Source organism: Macrobrachium nipponense, chromosome 26 (genome assembly GCF_015104395.2).
Source record: "Macrobrachium nipponense isolate FS-2020 chromosome 26, ASM1510439v2, whole genome shotgun sequence".
Taxonomy (NCBI): domain Eukaryota; kingdom Metazoa; phylum Arthropoda; class Malacostraca; order Decapoda; family Palaemonidae; genus Macrobrachium; species Macrobrachium nipponense.
The window spans coordinates 58,750,730-58,774,643 of record NC_087215.1 but is presented as its reverse complement, the minus strand read 5'-3'; the positions used below and the strand labels follow the sequence as shown (position 1 = coordinate 58,774,643).

Genomic DNA, 23,914 nt, shown 5'->3' with positions numbered 1-23,914 from the left:
TGGTATTGCGACATCGAGTGATACTTTCTTCTTGATTTTGTCAATCACGTATCACCCTATCTGTTCTGATACCTTAGTCCCAGAGGATCTTTGCCTGATCGTTTTCTATCACTCCTTCAGGCTGGTGATCGTACCACTTATTACTGCAAGGTAGCTGATGTTTCTTGCACAGGCTCCAGTGGAGGGCTTTTGCCACAGAATCATGCCTCTTTTTGTACTGGTTCTGTGCAAGTGCCGGGCATTCGCTTGCTATGTGGTTTATGGTTTCATTTTTCGTATTGCACTTCTTACATATGGGAGAGATGTTATTTCCATCTATTGTTCTTTGAACATATCTGGTTCTTAGGGCCTGATCTTGTGCCGCTGTTATCATTCCTTCAGTTTCCTTCTTTAGCTCTCCCCTCTGTAGCCATTGCCAATTGTCATCGCTGGCTAGTTCTTTAGTCTGTCTCATGTATTGTCCGTGCATTGGTTTGTTGTGCCAGTCCTCTGTTCTGTTTGTCATTCTCCTGTCTCTGTATATTTCTGGGTCTTCGTCTACTTTTATTAGTTCTTTTTCCCATGCACTCTTTAGCCACTCGTCTTCACTGGTTTTCAGGTATTGCCCCAGTGCTCTGTTCTCGATGTTGACGCAGTCCTCTATACTACTTAGTAGTCCTCTCCCTCCTTCCTTTCGTGTTATGTATAGTCTGTCCGTATTTGCTCTTGGGTGTAGTGCTTTGTGTATTGTCATATGTTTCCTGGTTTTCTGATCTATGCTGTGGAGTTCTGCCTTCGTCCATTCCACTATTCCTGCGCTGTATCTGATTACTGGCTACTTGCCCATGTGGTTTATGGCTTGTTTTATCCTAATTTCCACCGGCATTGAGTTTTAACTTGAGTATTGCCTTGAGTCTTTGCATATATTCTTTCCATTGAATTATTGTATTATTATTATTATTATTATTATTTCCTTGATTATTATTATTATTATTATTAATTATTATTCTTATTATTATTATTATTAATTATTATTATATTATTATTATTATTTTGTTATTAATTATTATTTTATTATTATTTTATTACTTATTTTATTATTATTATTTTATTATTATTTTATTATTATTATTATTATTATATTATTATTATTATTATTATTATATTAATTCTTATTTCTTATTATGATTTATTATTATTATATTTTATTATTATTCTTATTATTATTATTTTATTATTATTATTATTATTATTATTATTATTATTATTATTATTATTATTATTATTATTATTATTATTATTATTATTATTAGAAGACTTTCAGTAATTGGTAGTAGCAGTATAGTATTACTGAATTGAGCATCCAAACTGAAGTACTGTACTGTAACTGGTAATGTGTAAATACAGTCAAGTTCTTGTCATCCAAATGCTTACAGATTCTGAGGATGTTAGGTAGCTTAACTTTCCAGTAAGGTTAGTTTTCTTTCAGGTTTAATATTCTTATATGAGGTCTGTTTAGCCTGAGGAATAGATTTTTGATGGAAGTTTACCCTATTAACCTTATGATTAAATCTTTATTCTTGCTGATGTATTTTTATGTTTTCTCTTATCCAGGAGAGCTTAGGTAAGAGTTTTCTCCAGGAATATCAATCCTTTCAGCTTCTGATAATGTAAAATTTGCAGCTGTTGAGGTACCAAAACATACAAGTAATCAATAAAAGAATTTTTAAATTATTTTCAATATTCTGGCCACATGGCATCTTCAGCATGACATATGTACATTGCTTGTGTAGGGAAGGCCATACCAAACTAAATAACCTATCAAAAGAAATAACCTTATAATAATAACAACTCAGAGTGTAACGTTACTAAGTGAGCACTAATTGTGAGGTGTTTAAGCCGATGAAAAAATTTGCAAGCGGCTGAAAACTGAAAGGGGCAGGTGTAATCTAACAGAATTGTGTTCAAACAAAATGCTATTGTTTTTTTTTAACAAAAGTCATGTCTCTGGTCAGGACAGGAAACCAACATTAAAATTCTGAAGTAACTTAGATTGATGATTAACCAGCCAGTGAAAAAGCCTGTTAATTGGAAGTTCCCTCTTTTCATCTCACAAGATATTTAAATCATCTTCAATATGCATAGCTTGGTGTTGGGAAGTTAGCACCTTCTTACTCCTCATGGGATTTTGATCCTATTTTTTTCCTCTTATTGGCCTTTGCATCATGTTGGTATCTCTACTTATGTTTAGTTCCTATGTTGTGTGATACAGCTATCACCATAGTGCAGTATACTGTATGCACATTTAGTACTGGTGCTTACAACAGCTTGCCTTTCTGGCTTTAGGTAAGCTTTCATCTTTTCCAGTAGTGGTGCCTCTTGCCAGTTGTCATTGTTACCATTAGATTTTTCAAACATCAAATAGCAGGCCATGTTAAGACTTTTTATCCCGTGATTACCTATTTCTTCCTAACTACAAGCCCAACTATGATAGGAATTACTATGTATCCAGGAGTGTCTCATACCGTTATTTGCTAGTTCATTCTTTATTTGACTGGTGATTCCAGTGAAAGAGGTAGTTCAGTTGGGGTCTTCAACTGCAGTCTTAAGCAAAATTGTTCCTTAATTCATTGTCATGGAAAGACAGCATGTGTAATTATAAACTCATAAGGTAGTTGAAGTTGTTATTGTATGTTATTGCAACTTGACAAAAATCCAGTCTTCATGGGAATTACAGCAAAAATATCTGTAATCATGAACTGCCACTCCCCCAATTGCTGTTCATTTGCTTCCAGCAATGATTTAACCTGTCATGAACAAAGATTTTTTTTTTTTTAATTGCTACTGCAGTACAAGATTGCTTTTTTTTCATTCCTGCAGACAGGTTGCAGGAAATCACCATACTTTTCTTGACTTAGAGCCTTGGTTCATTGAACCAGTTCTTCATTGATGTTGGGAAGACTTAATACTACCTACAGTGTGGCACATAAGGCACACAAATTGCTACCCTTCTACAAAGTTAGATGAGAAAAGGTGCAACCCTTATTAGGCTTATTTCATTCACTAGTTAACCATCACTGAGATTAAGCCAGTTTAGAATTCTAGATATGATCTTATTATAACTGGGGAAAAAATTATTTCAAAGGAAATATGTCTCTTTGAAACAAACACTTTTTTTTTTTTTTACATAATTTTTACTTCAGTATGGCTAGCTCTAACCTCAAAACATTTACATGTCTCTCATTTATTTTTTATTTATTTTATTTTTTAAATTTTTTGCATGCTATGATGCATATATTTACTAACTTTCCATTTTTCTGAGGAAGAGACATTGATCATCTACATTTTCAAATATTAGTTGCAGCCTATTGTCATTTTTTTTTTTTTTTTTTTTTTTTTAATATTTTCTCGCTTTTGCTCAAACTATGCAGACTTTTCATTTTTTTGTCTAGAAACTTATAGACTTTGCCTGAAACTTCTGCTGAAAGAGAATAACTGCTTTTATGCAGTCAGCTTTGATGCAAGTCTTCAGTCATTTCAGAGCTGGCATTTTGGTTTGAAGTTCCTGTTTTACTAACTTTCCATTTTTCTGAGGAAGACACATTGATCATCTACATTTTCAAATATTAGTTGCAGCCTATTGTCATTTTTTTTATGATATTTTCTCGCTTTTGCTCAAACTATGCAGACTTCATTTTTTTGTCTAGAAACTTATAGACTTTGCCTGAAACTTCAGCTAAAAGAGAATAACTGCTTTTATGCAGTCAGCTTTGATGCAAGTCTTCAGTCATTTCAGAGCTGGCATTTTGGTTTGAAGTTCCTGTTTTATTTGTAATACTTGCTGAGACTCAGCACTTATGTTATTTTCATGATCGTGCACTCTATAAGCAGTGTCATAATACTGGACAAATATGCACTGCATTTAGGAAAAGATGGAGACCTTTGTAGTACTCGTTTAATTAATACAGGAGAACTGAACACTCAAGGATATGACCATTTTTTATTTAAAATTGTTTTTAAATAGTTTACTCTCTAAAGACTTCATAAACTAGAGAAACATTTATACAAACTTTATGGTTGTTACATGAACAATAACTGATCTAGAGACTTAACACTAATTATTTTTATCATATTCTATTTCATTGTGTACTGACCACTACATTGTATGTACTGATTTTCTTATGTTTACAGATCATGTTTTTGCATGATTTAGTGGTATTTATACAGTAGTTTGGTATTTATCCTGATATCTTAATGAATATTTGTATTTAGGTTTTCAAACTTATTGTTTAAAGTGTGACCATGATGTTTTGTTATAGTTCATTTTATTTCTATTAAGATAAGTATATTTTAGGTTGTTAATACGTTCTTCGTATAGGTATTGGGCATTCAAATGTACTTCACTGAAATTTAATTCAGTAGGGATGAAATGACTGTCTTAAAAATGATATTTCTAAAGTATTACATAGTATAGTGAAAAGCAAAGTTTGGTACAGATGTATTATTATTATTATAAAGGATTAGTTTACCCAGACCTCTGAGCCTAATAAAGGCTCTTCTTGAGCTGGTGGGTGAAGCTGTAAAATCAATATTAGGTTCATTTCTTATAACTTATAATGAATTTGAATTTTTATAGTGACGTGAAGGAATGTCAAGTTCTAAACCCAAATGAAACCAATTTCGATTGGTTAGTGTAGGTGTTACTTTCCAAAATTTACATGTTCCTGTGTGTGTGTGTGTGTAAGTGATTAATAAGTCATAAGGGCCAAAGTTCCTGCTGGCTGGAAAGCCATTTTAAGTGACCCATGAAAAAATGAATGATTGCAAGCAAGATATTTTTATATACCAAGGTAATCAAAGGATGTCTTTTTATTCTAAGTTTTGAACCTATACCTTCTACCATACCAGTGTCAGTTGTTCCTAGCCAAGGGTAAGTTCCTAGTATCATTTTCCACACTTGATCCCTCAAGATTCTTGGTTTGTGGTAGAAATGCCTAATTGATTATGTTCTTCATTTCTTTTTATTTTTCTTGACTCGTGTATGTTTAGTGCTCTTTAATTTTACTTGTTACCTTTTAGTGTGGATATTTCTCAGATATTACATTAGTTTTGCATTAGTGGTCCTCTTCTTGAGCATAAGGTGCTTATGCATTTACTGTATTGTAACAGCCTGTTTGAATACTGCCACATTGGGTTACAGTTTACCCCTTCTAGGACTGGTTTATAGTGTCTGATTCATGGTCTTATTTTGATATCTGAACTCACCCTTAATGATGTGGTATATTTCTTACACATTCTCTGTCACCATACATCAGATAATTTGATATGAATATGCTATACCTTTGCCTGTTGTGAGAGGTTAAACTCACCTGGTATCAGTACTAGCTCCATTCATGAACCTTTAGTTCATTTTTCACAGGTGCACATTGCTTAGCCTTTATCCTTTACTTTACATAATTCACTTCCCAGTGGCGCTCCTCCCAATTCTTTCTGAATCTCACACTGTACTTGTTATTTCACAGATGGAACTGTGTACTTATTGTATAATATTAACATATTTGAAACTAGCCTTATAGATATACATATAGTCTCCTCTTTGTTTTCTTGGATACAGTGATTCTAAGTTGCTCTGTTAACCTCTGCATTTGCTACTTAAACCAAATTCTTTGGGAGATGTCCCCCAGATACTTGATATTCTTTGTTTAGGAGATTATATACACTACAGCGTACTATATTCAGTACCCCATTCATTTTTCTAATCGTTGTGATGGTACCTCGAATATTCTTGATCTTTTCATTACATCTCCTGACCACTCTTTTTTTCTGTAACTTCTGCATTTCCTCCAGCCCAACTTTTTAAAATGAATTTTACCTCTGCATTATACTGTAAAGCTTTACCTTCCGCACCAGCAGGTTTACATTTCTTCAGTCCTACTTATTTCCTATTCATAAAACACTGTCAATGACAGCTTAAATGTCCTTATTGATTTTCCAGCTTAAATGTCCTTATTGATTTTCCATAGAAAGTTGGTTGGTTGGTTTGGGGGGGGGAAGATATCTGTAACACTGATCTTGTGGTACCCTATGTTGGCAGTCACCGGATGAGTCACCAAATGTAAATTGTCGTCAGTTCTCTGTCTATCTTGAAGAATATCTGCTTTCACAGTCCTATGACTATCATGGTCTTGATTATCCTTTTGATCAAGACCTGAATGGTCCTGGGATTGGCCATTGGCCCTGAAATGGCTGAAATAGGATCAGTTTAATTAAAAGCAACAAAGAAGTGCATTAAGAGAGTATATGTCTGAATGTGCATTAAGAGAGTATATGTCTGAATTTGGGAATCCTAAAAATTGCTTGAAGAATCTTGTATATGTAGAGCCACAGTTGCATGCTGATGTTCTAAGGACTCTTTGTTTGGAATTGCAATTACATGTTGATGTTCCAATTGCTACACTAAAATGCACCAGCTAATGCACCAGGTAACAAACTTGGCCTTTGATTTTGTTTGAAGACTAAGCTCTTGTTTTTTAATGAGTTATGACTGTTATTTTTTTTTACTTTGTTGGCAATACTGAAAGTGTTATGATCATTTTGTTCATTTGCTTTTCACTTTTTTCTAACCAGAATTTCACGATCATATTGTATTTTTTCATAACTTTTGGGCATGCTGTATTTTATTGATGATCAAAAACTTCAGTCATTCCAAGTTTAATAACATCTCTTAGTTTAGAAGTATTTGGTGCTTCATCCCTCTCCCTTTTAAGTCATAGAACCACCACAGAATAATCCAGTACAGTAGTATGTAAAAGTCTGTGAAAGATTTTAGTAATATATTCTGCAATTCGATATACTTTAGATTTGTTTATACAGTACTGTACTGTATAGTATTGTGTAATTTTGACTCTTACATTGGACTAATATTTTTAAGGTATAACAACGTCTACCTGGCAATCTGATAGTTGAATGTTTGTTACCACAAATCAGTTACTAACATATCAATCTCTCTTAATTTATAATCTTAAATAAAGGCCTACTGTGCTGTGGTCTCTGTGCTGAAAAATACAAAAATGTTTGATTTTTAGCCATTTTGTTATTTTCTGGTACTGTGGTCTGTGTGTATGATTATATATATGGAACTCATACTTGAGGCAAAATTAGAGTGGTATACGTTTTGGAAGCACTCTGAAAGTGACTGAATTTACAGTTAGTGACCTTTAACATGGTGCAGCTGTTATTATTGTTTGTATTAAACATGAATGCCCATAGGAAGTATTGTATTAACAACCTGAAATTTATAACGAATGTCTTTCATAAGTCCAGACCTTTTGGTAGCACTTTTGTGCAAGCATTTTATGTATCTTGCATTTTCAATGGACATGTTTGTATATTTGTGTTCCATAAGTGTTATATTTTTAAGGACATAAAGCATCCTCACTTAGATTTTGAGATGTCCCTAATTAAGATGTGACTGTACTTTTGAGTAAAAAAATCTCAATTCCCTTAGATTTGTAAGTTGCTGTAAATGTTAGAAGAGTTATGAAATTAATCAGGGATTAAGCTAAGTGAGTTTGTGTGCGTGTTCATATGGTGCCTCTTTTATTTTTGTTAATTCATTATGAGTGGTCCTTCTTGTGTCTTTTCTTTCTCTCATCCCCTCTGCTCCTCTGTGACCCACCAGACCAAATGTTACTTTGAAGGCTTTGGTTTTGTGAGTGGAATTGCAGCCTGCGGCAAGGTGAGAAGATGTGCAAGTAGTTGTACTGTGCTTCTATACAGAGATGAATATTTTGATTGAGAGCTTTGAACTTTGAGTTTACTTTTACTCTTACTTCTGTATGCAGGCTTCTGGTATTTTCAGTATTGCTTTAACATTGTAATTGGTTACTTATTCTTTTGTAGTGAGTAATTTTTTTTTCTTGTTAACATAGTGTTGTCTTGTATGTATAACTGATGCATTGTTCATATGTAGTTTGTGCACACATGTGCATCAAGCAAATTTGCAAATAATTCCACATTATTTCCCTTTTCACACTTAATTACATTATTTTATTTTAGTTTCTCTCTTATCCAGTGGTGCTTCAGTAAAGACACAGATAATTATGCTCATCAGTTCTGTCCTGTTTTACTTTTTTAGCAAGAATTAGTACTTCTTACAGTGTATTACAATGATGAAGCAAGATGCTGAGTATTTTTGCTAGAAGATTTCCTGGAAAAATCTTGAACAGTTTTCCAATGTTTGCAGTAAAGAGGAACACTTACGGGTTGCTTTTATGTGAATACTGTAACAAAGAAAAGTGATACTGATCAGTGTTGCTACTGGTTTTGCCAAGAATATTTGATTTCATCTGAATGTTGGTGAGTTAAAAAGTACTGGTCCTTCTGAAGAGGAAAAGAAAACACTTCTTTCTATATTTATATGTTGACATTGCGTTGGATGAGAATCTAATGATACCCAGGACAGTTTTGTTATATATAAGGTCATCTGGTACATGTCTGGGATTACTAAACATGATATATTTATTGGGTTTTATTTTTCTGAAGCCAAGAGCTATATTTAGTTGAAAAATTCAGCACATGAGGTATTACAAAATAATTTCTATAGATACTGTAGTATAGTTAACTGAAATAAATATTATTGACTTCAATCTGCTCTGCTTCACTACAACACTATTATTTATAATTTAGCCCCGATTTGTGACTAGAAAATTTCATAGACACTTGTTTCCCAATTCAAAAGAAAATCCCTGATTTTCAGCACTGCTGTACAAGTGCCTCACAGATCCTTCATGTGTTTGCTTTGTTTGTAACATGATAGTGCTGATGTCGTAGACTTCAGATTGATTGATGTTCAGGATTATGTTACTATTTATTTGTTTCTAAATCTCACTGTATGTATTCATTTAATTTCACCTCCTTGTTTGTTCTTGTTTAAAGGATCCTAGTGAATTCACAGGTGAAGTTTTCACCACCAGCTAGTGATACATCTTATCATCAAGAAACCAAGTATACTGCAGAGTATGTCTTTAAGTTTTTGCTTCCCACATGTTCCAGGAAACAACAACAGTAGTAAAACCAATATTATTTTTATTTGTTTAGATAATTGTCTTCTGTGCCCAGTGGATGGCAGTACTTTTGTAAGTCTAGATGGTTGTCTGCCTAATCACAGCTCTTTCTACTTATACTCTTTGTGAGAGTTTGATGTTAACCATGTTCTGTTGGTCTTGTGGAGGTTCCAGGCATCATCAACCCTTCTTACAGATCTGAGATACATCTTGCCTAAACTATTTTCATCAGGGCCTGTAATAGCAGTGTGATGTGGTATCTGCTCGAGCTGATGGTTGACAGTTTTGGTTGTCATCACTTTAGTCATCCTCCTGTTTTCATTAGTGCATCATTCTAGACACTGACGTTTTGTAAGTTGAGTATTTTTTTTTGTGTTTCTTCCAAGATTACCTTATACACTTGGATTTATAAACTTTTTTATTGTCGATGTAATTCTCAGGGTTTCAGCCAAAGAAGTAGAGCCCTGTTTTTCTTCAGAGCTGGAGTTCTCATCAGGTCCCTCATTCCATTCGGCCAATTCTGAGTTTAACAATGAATTTATTCTCCCTCCTAAATTTACTATCAGCCAAATGATGAGTAAGACTTGTTGTGGAACAAATTTGATGTAAAAAAAATTATTAGAAGAAAAACATTAATTTACACCAAATTCTCTACCAAATTGCAGCTGTTGGCTAGGGTACACAAAAAAGTGAGGCTCTGAGTTCATGAATACAGAACAAGAGTTATAGTCAAACATATCTTTTGTGATTGCCCCATTTTCACCCAACAATGTGCTAGAAGCCTTTAGGCCAACCATGTGGGAGTTATAAATCATAACTCATTGGTCTGATTAAACTATTTATTTAAAATAATCTTGCCTGCTGTGAACCTAAGGATTTGTGAGGCCTATGTGCAGGCAGTGTTGTTGACTGGGAAACTATTTTCTTTGGAGTAGGAAATGAAGTGTCTGGGAACTTCATTGACCAGAAGTTTGGGTAAATTATAACTAGTGTGCATGTATGAAAATAAATTTTATTTTTAAAAGATTATATTTTCTGGACTGAAGAGATCAATCCTTACTACATGTAATCACAGCATTCAAGAGAGAGAGCAATATACTTGATAATATTCATCTGCATTCTAAGAGAGAGACTTTTTTCAGAAGTCCCACCAGGTGGAGGAATGTTTATTAATTTACCAGTTTTTCAAATAAAGCAAAAATATTAATATTTGTGGAGAGGAAAGGTACTGCTATCTCTATGTAGTCTGAGTTTCTCTATCCTGATAAAACTAGACTTGAATTCTTATCTGTAAATCAGAAGAAATGTTTGAGATGATTTTAAAATTTTGCAAATTAAATTTTACTTGCAAATATTTTCACATGTGTTCTTTATAGGATAACTAGTTTGACTGACTAGTAGCCTCTGTGTTCTGCTACTGAAAAGGTAAACAGTGGATGTGCATAGGCCATTAGGCAGTTTATCCCGTTTTAAAGGATTTAATTTTAAAGCTGTTGTTCAAAGAGAAATTGTGTGCTTTTTGTTGTGAAAACTTGGCTAATCTCATTATTCAATAACTGGAACATTCAGTAACTAGTTCTCTTTGTTCCCTATAAAAAGAACCCGAAATGTATAATTTGTTTCATAAGGTTTATATCCTCATTTTACAGTTATACTATTTATTACTGGAAACTGCATAATGTGGTTATAAGTGTCCCATCAAAACCTTTGTACTTGAAAATTTTTCTAGAAATTTTATTTCATTATGAAAATTCAACCATATGTAATTGGATGCAGTAGAATGCTCAGCAAAGCCAGGCAGATATGGTGTTTTTGCCTGTATTGTGGGAAGTAAAAAATAAAAGATTTATTGGAAAAAAATTTATTATCTTGTCAACAGCCAAATAGACAAATTTACGTAAGTTTATTGAATCTTAATTTCTTTCTCAGATTTTCACTGTTGTTTCAAATGCTTGCTATATTCTGGTTGACAATTATCAGGTGTAGATTTAACCATTGGTTTGTAGTGTGTACAGTATTCAGTACTTTGAGATAATTAATGGACTTATCACAGTTCAGAAGTTGTACATTTTGCAAGTTATAATTTTGTTCGTAAGAAAGCAACGTCAGTTTGTAATTTAGAGAGCACTTCTAACATTTAATGTAAAAAAACTTTTGTGAAAATTTTCATGTATGAGCATATGCTATACGTCAGAAGCTTGTTAGTAGGATTTTGTTCTCTCCAGTTTTGTAAATTTGCCAATAGGGCCAGTTATAAGACTCAGTAATGTTGGTACATTAGGATTGAAACTACCAGTCCTTGCAGGTAGGGCCAAAGTCAAGGCTCTTACTAGTTTTGTCAAACAAGACTTTTTATTTATCAAAGAAGAGCATTTTTTTTCATATTTTGGCAAATGTTGGTCAGTGTGAAGCATAATCTGATTTTGCATTACATAAAAATGTCTTATGTGACTGACATAGATATGTTTTTCATATAAGGACCATCGTATGAAATGTCTCCTTCACATGTTATTCTTCAGGAGGAGCTATACTACTTTAAAATTTATTTTGTAAAATTGTTTTTGAAAAATTTAATGTTTGTTTTAAAAATTTTGCTTGTGGTTCATGCAGAAATAGTTTTCTAATAGCATGTTTGGAAACAAATAAATTTGTTAAAAACTGATAATTAAGGTGTATTTAAAAAAGGACTAGTATTTCATTATGAACTTATTACTGTAACACAGCTGATATGCATTGCACAAAATCTGAGATAGTACTTCATTCGGCTGGCTCCAGTAGGCATGCACATGCACACAGGTGCTTCTGGGGGTTAACTAAATCACTTTTTGTGTCAGCTGCAGCATATACCTGGAAGATTGATTAGTGATAGCAGACCTTCATGTAATTGTATAAAGATTTTGGCTTCCAGTCAATCAACTTTTTTTTCCAACTAAATATGGCACATTCCTAGGTGTGCTGTATATTCTATGAGTAACCAGTCTGCCAAGCAAAAAAAAAACTTCCACTCTTCAAATCCAAATCCTTATGCCAAGATATGGCAGTCACTTCAGCCATCCCTTCATGTTGAGGAGTTAGCCCCTCACCTCTATTTCCAGAGATTCTGGCTTCTGCAGGCCAACAGGTTTTAGTCAGTAGAGTCTCAGAATGGTCAAAGGAGGAGACACTTTTTTTTTTTTTTCTCATCAAGTGATTTGTCAACTTCACGAATTGTAGCTATCTTTTGGATATGTGTGGTTTTTTTTGACAACAGCAATTTAACCAAGTTAATGTGGCAGGAGGATAAAAACTCGTGCTTGCCAGTTATCATCTTTTTTCCTTGTCTGGAGTAAGCAAAACCAAGCTTATTCAATATATTGCTTCTGGTAAGCCTTCAGAGTTACAAACTCCAGCAGGCAAGGCCAGATATTCCATTCAGTTTGGCTGTCTGATTTTGGGGAACATGCAGACCCTGGTAGTTGAGGGCTTAATCTGCCATGTTGACAATTCTGGCATTTTGACAGAAACACTGAATGTTTGCATGCCACCAGGTCTGAAGATGTCCCCCAGAGAATCAGTCTGAACACTGCTCAGTTTTTGCTCAGTACCAGCAGTCCTTACAGCCGTGATGATCAACACTTTTTCCTGCATTCAGGACCCTTAGTAGATGAAGGTAACTGTGATTCCAGCTGTTTTCAAAGTCCCAGTCAGTTTTTAGAGACACAGCCCTCACATTTAGAAATACTCTCAGAGAAGGGAGTTTCTTATGAGACAGGCAGGCCATCTTCAGACCTGGTGACATCCCTACAACCAGTCTTATTGTATTCCATTCTTCATCCCCTCTTCCATTGTCAACCTCTTTGCTTCTTGAAAGGGTTTGTTAGTCTCCACTTCTAGATTTAAGTTGTCATTTTACTAATTTCTTCCATAAATTGTTTCAATCTTGGTGCTTGTTATCCAGCAATTTGTCAGACAGTGCTTCTCAAGTTCTTTTAGCCTTTAGTGTGATTTCTCATTGTTTGTCAGATCATGATTTTCTCCCTTGGTTTTTGGTAGAAGCCTTTTCAATCCTCCCCATAGAAACAGTTTTCTCATGGTTTTTACCTCAGCAAGACATTCATACATAATCTGCATCTAATTCAGGAAGAGTTTTCTTTTACATATTTTTTTGGTACTACATACAACTCCCAGTATAATTGAGAATTTTTGGCAAGTAAAGCTTTTTTTTTTTTTTTTCACTATCTAGGCTGATATAGTGAAGAAACTGAATATACATCCAATTGCAAAACCTCTACTTTGGTCCTTTCCTCAAATTGTCGTGAAAGTTAGCAAGTGCTCTTTCACCCTTTGGCTCAGGGAATTCATTAACCCTTTACTGCCGACTGGACGTATTTTACGTCGACATTTTTTGTCTCTCGGGTGCCGACTGGACTTATTTTACGTCGACATACAAAAGTTTTTTAAAAATTCGCGGAAAAATACTTTTAGGCCTACCAGCCAAAAACTCTTGAATCACGCGCCTTGGGGGATGCTTGGAGTTCACGGATCAAGGTGTTGTTTTGTTTACAATCGTTACGCAGGCGCGCAAGCGCGAATTTCTTTCTTGACGCACTAAAAGTATCTGTGACACATCTCTGAAATTATTTCGTCACTTTGACATAATTTTTGTACCATTTTAAATTAGCCATTACATGGAGTATTATATATGAAAATGTGCGCAATTTTATGTAGAATACAACAAAAAAATACTCATGATTGTAGCTTTCATCAGTTTTGAGATATTTTCATATAAATAACGATAAGTGCCAAAATTTCAACCTTTGGTCAACTTTGACTCTACCGAAATGGTCAAAAAACGCAATTGTAAGCTAAAACTCTTATATTTTAGTAATATTCAATCATTTACCTTAATTTTGCAACTAATTGGAAGTCTCTAGCACAATATTTCGATTTATGGTGAATTTATGAAAAAACTTTTTCCTTACGTCCGCGCAGTAACTCTTCCGAAAAAAATCGTACATGAGATTGTGGTAATGTTTGCACCATTTTAAATTAGCCGTTACATAAAGTTTTATATATGAAAATGTGCACAATTTCATGCACAATACAACTAAAAACAACCCATGGTTGTAGCTTTTATCAAATTTGAAATATTTTCATATAAAAAATGATAGGTGACAAATTTTCAACCTTTGGTCAACTTGGACTCTACCGAAATGGTCGAAAAACGCAATTGTAAGCTAAAACGCTTATATTCTAGTAATATTCAAGCATTTACCTTAATTTTGCAACAAATTGGAAGTCTCTAGCACAATATTTCGATTTATGGTGAATTTATGAAAAAAAATAACATTTTCTTTACGTCCGCGCGGTAACTTCCAAAAAAATCATACGTGCGATTGTGGTAATGTTTGCACCATTTTAAATTAGCTGTTACATAAAGTTTTATATATGAAAATGTGTGCAATTTCATGTAGAATACAACAATAAATAATTAAAGGTTGTAGCTTTTCTCATTTTTGAAATATTTGCATATAAATCACGATAAATAGAAAAAAAACCACGTTCGGTCAACTTTGACTCTACCGAAATGGTCGAAAAACGTAATTGTAAGCTAAAACTCTTACAGTTTAGTAATATTCAGTCATTTATCTTCATTTTGAAACAAATTCGAAGTGTCTAGCAAAATATTTAGATTTATGGTGAATTTAAAAAAAAATCTTTCCCTCCGGGCGCGGATTCGCCACCACAAATCTCCGAAATGCATACGTCCCATTCTCGGAATATTTGCTCCGTTTCATATTAGGCATTTCATAGAGTTTTATATATGAAAATGTGCGCAATTTTATGTAGAATAAAACAAAAAATATTTGAAGGTTGTAGCTTTTCTTATTTCCGAAATATTTGCATATAAAAAATATATATAAAAAAATTCGACATTCGGTCAACTTTAACTCATCAGATATGGTCGAAAACTGCATTTGTAAGCTAATACTCTTACAGTATAGTAATATTCAATCATTTGTCTTCATTTTGAAAGAAATTGGAAGACTCTAGGACAATATTGAGATTTATGGTGAATTTTTTAATAAAATATTTGTTTACGTCCGAGCGTTACGAATTCATGCATTATTTTGTGATAATATTTTCTGTGTTGCTTTTATCGTTTTACGATGTGTTATATACCAAAATGATCATAATTTAGTGTACATTACAACGAAAAAAAAAGTAACATGTCACCTTTAACCGTTTTGCGCACAGCGCGATTTGAATACAATTATATATGAAATTTTGTTTTTGCGCTATCATATATCGCATTATTTATATATGATAATGATAATTTTTTTCATTTCTGATCGTTGCATACTAAACTTCAGCCAATGACAAAAAAAGGAGCCAAAAATAAACTCTTAATCTTGAAAACTAAGCGCGCTGTGATTTTTTGAAAAAAATCTTTTTTCCGCTTCCGCGCTCACTCTGAAACACCTCCGGCACACGGGAGACTTTTTTTTTTTTTACCGCTTCGGTGTTTAAGGGTTAACTGCTGCTAGGTTGATATCCGAGGTTTCCAAGCATATGTGCCTTATGAGGAACCTTGAGGTTGACTTGAATTTAAGTCAATAGTTCTAGGTACATGGCTTCTTTTGGTTTCATGAAGGATGTTGAAGTTTTTTTTTTTCCTAACCCGAGAGAGATGTTATCTCAACTCTATTATCCTGCTAGATTGGCAAGACAAACTTTTGCCATGGAGGATCATCTTACCTGTAGCATTAAGAGTCATAGTTGGTTTCCTGCTAGATAAAAGTATGCTGTTTAGCAGTCACATCATGCATTAAATTTTCTAACCAAATTCCAGTCCAACTTTGTGGTTGAGTCAGACTACAGAAAAAGTGATTAATTTAGCCACCAGGTGATTTTTTTAAAAGTTAGATAAGGTATCTGTGACTTCACACAAAATAAGCTATGTTAAGGTAATGAGTTTTTATTGAGAAAAATTATATTTTAAAAATTACTTTTTTTTTTTTTTTTTTTTTTTTTTTTTTTTTTTAAGAGATAATGAACTTCCATATTTAGTTTTACAGCCCCATGTATGAGGTAAACTTTATATGAATTATGAATATAACTAATTGCATACAGTACTGACTCATAAACATGTGTCAGTTTCATATTTGAAAAGGATATTCCTCTTGGCTACCAAACACTTTAAGGAGATGTGGTAGTTTGGTAGGGTGAGAAGTTACAATTGTATAGTATTTACATATTGAATAACAGCAACTGTATTTTAATTAGTATCAGTAGTTAATGTATTTACAAATATAGGTTGTCTCCTTTGATTATGAATAAAAGTTATTTTCCACTCTACTTACAGTTTGCAGAGGGTGATACAATCTTCACGGATTACAGTTTCTTTTACCGAGTTTGGTATATGACACCAGTGTTCTTCACTTTTCGAATGCGTATATACTGTGGATTTGTACTGTCAGAATGTGTTTGTATCATGGCTGGGCTTGGCGCTTATCCCAAGAATTGTGAGCCTAAACCAGGAAAGGGGCCTAGTGATTACAAAGCCTTGGAACAAAAGTAAGATTCTCTAGAGTGGTTATATATATGCTACATTGTATATAATTGGAAATCCTATAAGAAATGGTGCCTAATCTTAAAATCACTTCCAGATAATGTGTAAAATGCTTTACAGTGGCATTTAATTGAGGAAATTTAATGTTTTAGTTTTGCTAAGGGTTTTTGTACATGAACTTTCCTGTCAGATATATACTTAGCTTTACGTCTCTGACGTCACGACAGAATTCAAAACTCGTGGCACACGCGACAGGTAGGTCAGGTGATCTACCTTACCCGCCGCTGGGTGGCGGCTGTAAGAAGCAATCTCCCTTTCCAGCCAGAATTTTTCTGTCGCCGGTGACGACTACACCTGTGGTTGTTACCTCCTGACAGCTTTATTCGATTCTCGTTGCCTTGGATTTATTTGGACTGACTTTCGGTGAAGTACCTGATCTTGTTGGCTTGGCATACGTGCTTGTGGATTGTTTTTTGACTATTGGTTTGGATTTTTCTTTGATTTCAAGATGTCTGATGTAGAGGTTAAGAAATCTTCTATGTTTAGGGTGTGCTCTATAGATGAATGCAAGGTGAGGCTACCGAAAGCTACGGTAGATCCTCACACAGTATGCTTGAAATGTAGGGGTAAAGAATGTTCTTTTATTAACCCGTGTAATGAGTGTGAGAAGTTGGATGAGGGTGAATGGAAGTCTCGTTCTTCCTACTTGAGGAAGTTGGAGAAAGACAGGGTGAGAAAAGCTTCGTCTAGAAGTTCTAGTAAGTCTCGTATTAGCGAGGTAGAAGTAGACAATCCTGTTGTAGCACTAGATCCTTCTCCCGTTTCAGCTCCTGCTCCCTGCATCGAACCTAAAGATACGACTTCGGAAGTGGCAACCATGAGAGCCACGATCCTTATCATGGAGAAGAAAATTCGTTCGTTGCAAGGTAAGAGTAATAGTGAAGGTGAATTGTGCAGTGACCCCAGTGCAGTGGAGGGTGCGTCTGATCGGCTCCTTAATGCTTCCAGGCCTAGACCTCTTCCAGACTCCCAGTCCCAGTGGAGGAGGAAAGTCAACAGCCGCAGGAAGGTTAGGGAGAACTCCCACCGATCAGGCGTCCCCTCGGTAGATCCTGATGTTCGTTCCCAGGCTGCCTTTGTTCGCTCTAAGAAGGAGGTGTTACGCCAATGCTTCTCTTCTTCTTCATCACCTTCGCCTAGAAGAGGATGGAGCGCCTCGGATTCATCGCGACCGTTGAAGAGAGCCTGGAAGGCTCCTTGCGCCTTTCCTTCCAGCCCGGAATGTTTTCCAGAAGAGCCTGAAGTGGATATCAAGAAATCCAGGAGGGATCAGGAGTTCTCGCCTCAGAGTAGGCTTCGATCCTCATCCCCTGTGGAGGATTTTGCAAGATCTCCAGCTCGGATTCTTGCGGGGCTGCAAGCTCAGATTTCGGCTCTGGCGGGCTCCTTGGCTGGAGGTACGCGTCGTAAGAAGGACGTCTCTCTCCCCGTCAAGAAGTCTAGGCTTCCTTCGCCTGCGTTGCCTTCTTAGTCGGAGGCGGCTCTCTCTCCTGTAACAGCGGATGGAAGGAGGCGCTCTTCCCTCGGCAGACGCTTGTCGTCTTCCAGGCGACAATCGCCCAAGAAGCTTTCTCCTGGCGACTTCATTTCTCCAGTAGAAAGGGATCTAGCACCTAGTAGGCGCTCGTCTAAAGATAAGCGCACAGCTTCGTCTTCTCGCGCCTTTCCGAAGATCCTCCAATCTCCGGATAAGAGAGCCTCCTCATACATGGATTCTTCAAGAGACAGGATCTCTCCTTATGTTAGGCGCCTAGAGCCTGGTAGGCGCTACTCCCCAAGTAGCCGCTCTCCCGCTGCCAAGCGCTGTGCGGAAGATAGGCGCTTTTCTCCTGATAGGCACGGTTCACCTGTTAGCCGCTCTGTTCAGGTCAGGCGTAAAGAGCCTGAAAGAAATGTCTCGGCTGAGAGACTACCTTTTGCAGAGACCCACACGTCTCGATCTAAGTTTGTGGATCATGGTAGACGGCTGTCTCCGAGTAGGCGATCTTCTCCAGGGATTCGCTCCCCTATAGGTAGGCGCCAAGAGCCTAGCAGGCGTTCTCCTCATTTTAGGCGCAGTTCGCCAGGCAGCCGCTCTCCTTTTGACAGGCGCATTGATTCTGTTAGGCGCCGTGAGCATAATAGGCTCTCCTCTCCTAGCAGGCGCTCCCCTTTGGACTCCCGTGTATCTAGGAGCAGACTTCAGGATCACAGAGGACTCACTCATCGGAGTAGGAAGGACGCATTTGATAGGAGCTCTCCCGAAGCTTTGGCTTCCCCTGATAGGCGCCAGACGGCTGCCAGACACTCACTAGATAGACGCACTTCTTTAGAGAAGTCCAGCTGCTCTCGTAAAGAAGCCGAAGGTTCTTCGGTGGATGAAGTGGGACCTTCAGAAGAGGACTTAGTTAAGGATTCTTCGGTCTCGTCCTACAAGATCCTGACAGACCTCCTTCTTCAAGAGTTTGGAGACGCTCTTACTCCCGTCGCTCCTCCTTCTCCTCTCTCGTTATTCTCGACTTCTAAGAAGACGAAGGTTTCCTCCTGTGTGAGGATGAAGCCAACCATCTCGATGAAGAAGGCTTTGAGAGGTTTTGGTGATTGGCTTCTTTCTAAGGAGGAGAAAGGGAAGACAGTGTTTTCTTTCCCCCCTTCCAAGCTTACGGGCAGACTAGGCTTCTGGTATGAGTCTGGAGAACCCCTAGGCCTGGGTCTACCGTCATCTGCAGACGCGGACTTCTCTTCACTGGTGGATGCCGCACGACGCTCGGCTCTCTTGTCAGCTAAGACTACCTGGGCTATGAACGAGCTCGACCACCTGTTGAAGGGAATGTTCAGAGTCTTGGAAGTCTTCAACTTCCTTGACTGGTCTTTGGGGGTCTTGGCTAAAAAGACTCAGAACCCGGATTCCATTTCGCCAGAGGATCTCAACAGTGTACTGACGTGCATGGATAAGGCAGTTAGAGATGGATCGAGCGAAGTAGCCTCCCTGTTTGGAGCAGGGGTTCTTAAGAAAAGATCAGTCTTCTGCTCTTTTCTTACAAAGTCCGTCTCTCATGCTCAAAGAGCCTCGCTTCTCTATTCGCAACTCTCGCCGCTTCTCTTCCCAAAGAAGATAATCCAGGACATCTCAGGAGCTATCTCTGCGAAGGCTACTCAAGACATGCTCGCTCAGTCTGCCCGGAAACCTAGGACCTCCTTCCAGATGAAGACTAAGAAGGAGACTCCAGCTAGACAGGAGCTCTTTCGAGGGGGCCCTCCTTCTAGAGCCTCTACCTCAAGAGGTAATAGACCCTTCAAGAGAGGAAGATCCTTCTCGCGCTCATCCAGAGCTAAGAAGTAGGAAAGTAGTCCTCCAGACATCAGTAGGTGCCAGGCTTCTAAGATTCGCAGAAGCCTGGGCAAAGAGAGGAGCGGACAACTGGTCCCTCTCGATTATCCGGAAAGGATATCTGATTCCCTTTACAGAAAGACCACCTTTGACGACGACTCCGAGGGAGTTGGTGGCCAGGTACAGGGATCCCATCATGAGCCACGCTCTAACGCAGGCAGTAGAACAAATGTTAGAGAAAGAGGCTATAGAGCTAGTGAGCGACCCATGCTCAGCGGGCTTTTACAACCGCCTGTTTCTAGTTCCAAAAGCCTCAGGAGGATGGAGACCGGTTCTGGATGTAAGCGCCCTGAATTTCTTTGTAGAAAAGAGGAAGTTCGCCATGGAGACGACATCCTCAGTGTTGGCGGCTCTTCGTCCAGGGGATTGGATGGTGTCCCTAGATCTTCAGGACGCTTACTTCCATGTGCTGATCCATCCTTCTTCAAGGAAATACCTCAGGTTCATGATGGGAGGAAGGATATTCCAATTCAGGGCCTTGTGTTTCGGCCTTTCAACAGCCCCTCAGGTCTTCACAGGACTAATGAAAAATGTAGCAAGATGGCTACATTTGGAGGGAGTCAGGGTGTCCCTTTACTTGGACGACTGGCTGATCAGAGCCAAGTCACAGAAAAGATGTTTGGAGGACCTACAAAAGACCCTTTTCATGGCGAGTTCTCTGGGACTTTTGGTGAACTTTCAAAAGTCTCAGTTAATCCCTAGTCAAGATCGTATCTATCTGGGGATTCGGATGGTTTCTCTGGATTTTCGGGCTTTTCCTTCTCCAGAAAGGATAGCCCGAGGGTCAGAGAAACTCAAAGCCTTCCTAGAGAAAGACATATGCACAGCGAGGGAGTGGATGAGTTTGTTGGGGACACTCCTCGTTGGAGCAATTCCTTTCTCTAGGAAGGTTGTACCTCAGACCTCTCCAGTTCTTTCTACATCGAAACTGGAGGTGTCGTTCTCAAAACCTAGAGTTCTCCTTCAAGATTTCAAGAGAAATCAAGAAGGACCTCTCTTGGTGGGCGAACCCTCTCAGGTTTGCAGAAGGAATGTCCCTTCACATTCCGAACCCCAACCAAGTGTTGTATTCCGACGCGTTGGAAACAGGTTGGGGAGCAACGCTCGGCTCAAGAGAAGTGTCAGGCGCCTGGAAGAAAGAACAGGTGACCAGGCACATCAACAAGAAAGAGCTGATGGCTGTTTGGCTAGCTTTGAAAGCATTCGAGCCCTACGTCCTAGCTTCGGCAGTTCAGATCAACTCGGACAACATCACGGCCCTGGCATACATCAGGAAGCAAGGGGGGACTCACTCCTTCTCCCTGTACGAGACAGCAAAAGAACTTCTGCTGTGGGCAGAGGAAAGGAAGATTTGTCTCCTTACCAGGTTCGTACAGGGAGAAAAGAACGTCAGAGCAGACCTCCTAAGCAGGAAAGATCAAGTCCTGCCTGCAGAGTGGACTCTTCACGAGGATGTTTGCCAGGACCTGTGGAGTCTTTGGGGCAGGCCTCACATAGACCTCTTCGCCACAGCCAAGAATGCGAGGATAGGCAACTACTGCTCTCCGATATCGGACCCGAGGGCAGTGTCAATAGATGCTTTTCTCCTAGATTGGAAGGGCCTAGACATGTATGCTTTTCCTCCCTTCAAGATACTGGGAGAAACTCTCCAGAAGTTTGCAGAATCGGAGGCAGCAAGGATGACGCTGGTAGCCCCTTTCTGGCCCACACAAGTATGGTTCACAGAGGTACTGGAATGGTTAGTAGATTTTCCGAGAACATTACCACAAAGGATCGATCTGCTCAGACAACCCCACTTCGACAGGTATCACAGAAACCTCCCCGCTCTCGGTCTGACTGGCTTCAGACTGTCAAAAGTTTGGTCAGAACGAGAGGGTTTTCTGCAAGAGCTGCAATGGCTATCGCAGCAGCAAGAAGGCCTTCTACCCTTAGAGTCTACCAATCGAAGTGGGACGTCTTTCGACGGTGGTGTAGGAACCATCACTTTTCCTCTTCCAGTACCTCTGTAACCCAAATAGCAGACTTCTTACTTTTCCTTAGGGAGAAAAGTGGACTGGCGGTATCAACCATTAAAGGTTATCGTAGCATGCTGGCTGCAGTGTTCAGGCACAGAGACTTAAACATTTCAGAAGACAAGGACCTTCATGATCTAATAAGATCTTTTGAAACATCCAAAAAGGTTTCGCCAGAGATTCCGAGTTGGAATCTGGATGTAGTGCTACGCTTCCTTAGGTCCCCTAAGTTCGAACCGCCTCAGTCTGCCTCTTTTAGAGACCTCACGAGGAAGACACTTTTTCTCATGGCATTGGCTTCCGCAAAGAGGATTAGTGAACTCCATGCAATAGAAAGGAAAGTGGGGTTCAGAGGAGATGCAGCGATCTGTGCATTCCTGCCTTCGTTCTTGGCTAAGAACGAGAACCCCTCAAATCCTTGGCCTAGGAGTTTTGAAGTCCGAGGTTTGTCTGCCTTAGTAGGCGAGGAAGCAGAGAGGTCACTTTGCCCAGTACGAAGTTTAAAGTTTTATCTTCAGAGAAAGAAGAAACTTAAGGGCAATGATGTCAACCTTTGGTGCTCTGTAAGAGATCCAAGGAGGGCTCTTTCGAAGAATGCGCTTTCTTTCTTCATCAGAAGCCTGGTGAAAGAAGCACATGCGATATGTGATGAAAGTCAATTCAAGCTTCTGAAGGTCACTTCATTAACTTTCAATAAAAACATATCCCTGAGTAATATTATGAAGGCAACATTCTGGCGTTGCAACTCAGTCTTCGCAAACCACTATCTGAGAGACGTCAAAATTACGTATGAAAAGTGCTTCGCGTTAGGCCCGTACGTATCAGCGGATTCGGTGCTGGGGCAGGGAGCTGAGACATATCCTTTGTAGTATATTTTTTCCCCCTTGTTTAGGTTGTAAGTTTTTTGGTTGTTTGAAAGAGCATGCGGGTAGGCATGTCTTTCATGAAGGGCGAATCCCCTTTGACAAGCTCCTGCTCGGATTCTATCAAGTAAGCGGATACCAAATCCCTTTGATAGACCCAAAGAGTCTGTCAGCTGTAGGTCACGCCCTCGCTGAAGCTCTTCAGGCAACGCAGACTCATAGACAGTAACTACGAAGTCTTCTGCCTAAACAGGTAAGAACCAAGGTTGTATTTTACATCCTACAACTAGTGTTGTTTCCCCCTTTTTTCCATATTTATATTGCTGTCTCTTTCCCTCCACCAAGGTTGTCAGTCAGCTAAGTATATATCTGACAGGAAAGTTCATGTACAAAAATGTTATTGTTAGTATACAATAAGGTTTTGTACATACTTACCTGGCAGATATATACGATTGATGGCCCTCCCAGCCTCCCCTCAGGAGACAGGTGGAAGAGAAGAATTCTGGCTGGAAAGGGAGATTGGTTCTTACAGCCGCCACCCAGCGGCGGGTAAGGTAGATCACCTGACCTACCTGTCGCGTGTGCAGCGAGTTTTGAATTCTGTCGTGACGTCAGAGACGTAAAGCTAAGTATATATCTGCCAGGTAAGTATGTACAAAACCTTATTGTATACTAACAATAACATGTTTCTTCATTTTCAGAGACAATAAAGAACAGAAGACGGAGTTTAATTTTGAGACAATCCACAACATTGATGAATATGGCGCTGATTTTACCCCCACTGTGCGTGCTGGTATGAGATGTTGGAACATGACTGTTCAGTTCTGGCTGGCTAATAATGTTTATAAGCGGCTTAAACTAGCTCGTCCAATCAAGTAAGTTATGTCTATAAGTGAAGTCAAGATAGATTGTTTTGTTTTTACTGTTACACTTTGTTAAACACATCCAAAACTTGTATCTAACTGGGACTTTTTATATGTTTTACTACCTACCAGTCTACAGATTTCATAAAG

The 23,914-nt window shown here is 38.0% G+C and overlaps 1 protein-coding gene across 2 annotated transcripts in view; it reads left to right on the top strand.

Annotated features, from left to right (window-relative positions):
- LOC135200304 (lysophospholipid acyltransferase 7-like) overlaps positions 1 to 23,914 on the top strand; it is a 137,298-nt gene that overhangs the window by 101,812 nt on the left and 11,572 nt on the right. Inside the window, exons 4-6 of one of the 2 annotated variants that reach the window (XM_064228840.1) lie at positions 7,661 to 7,717; positions 16,390 to 16,601; positions 23,603 to 23,776. In XM_064228840.1, coding sequence (XP_064084910.1) covers positions 7,661 to 7,717; positions 16,390 to 16,601; positions 23,603 to 23,776 — 443 coding nt within the window. The remainder of the gene's footprint in view (positions 1 to 7,660; positions 7,718 to 16,389; positions 16,602 to 23,602; positions 23,777 to 23,914) is intronic. The other variant, XM_064228839.1, reaches the window with a different exon arrangement.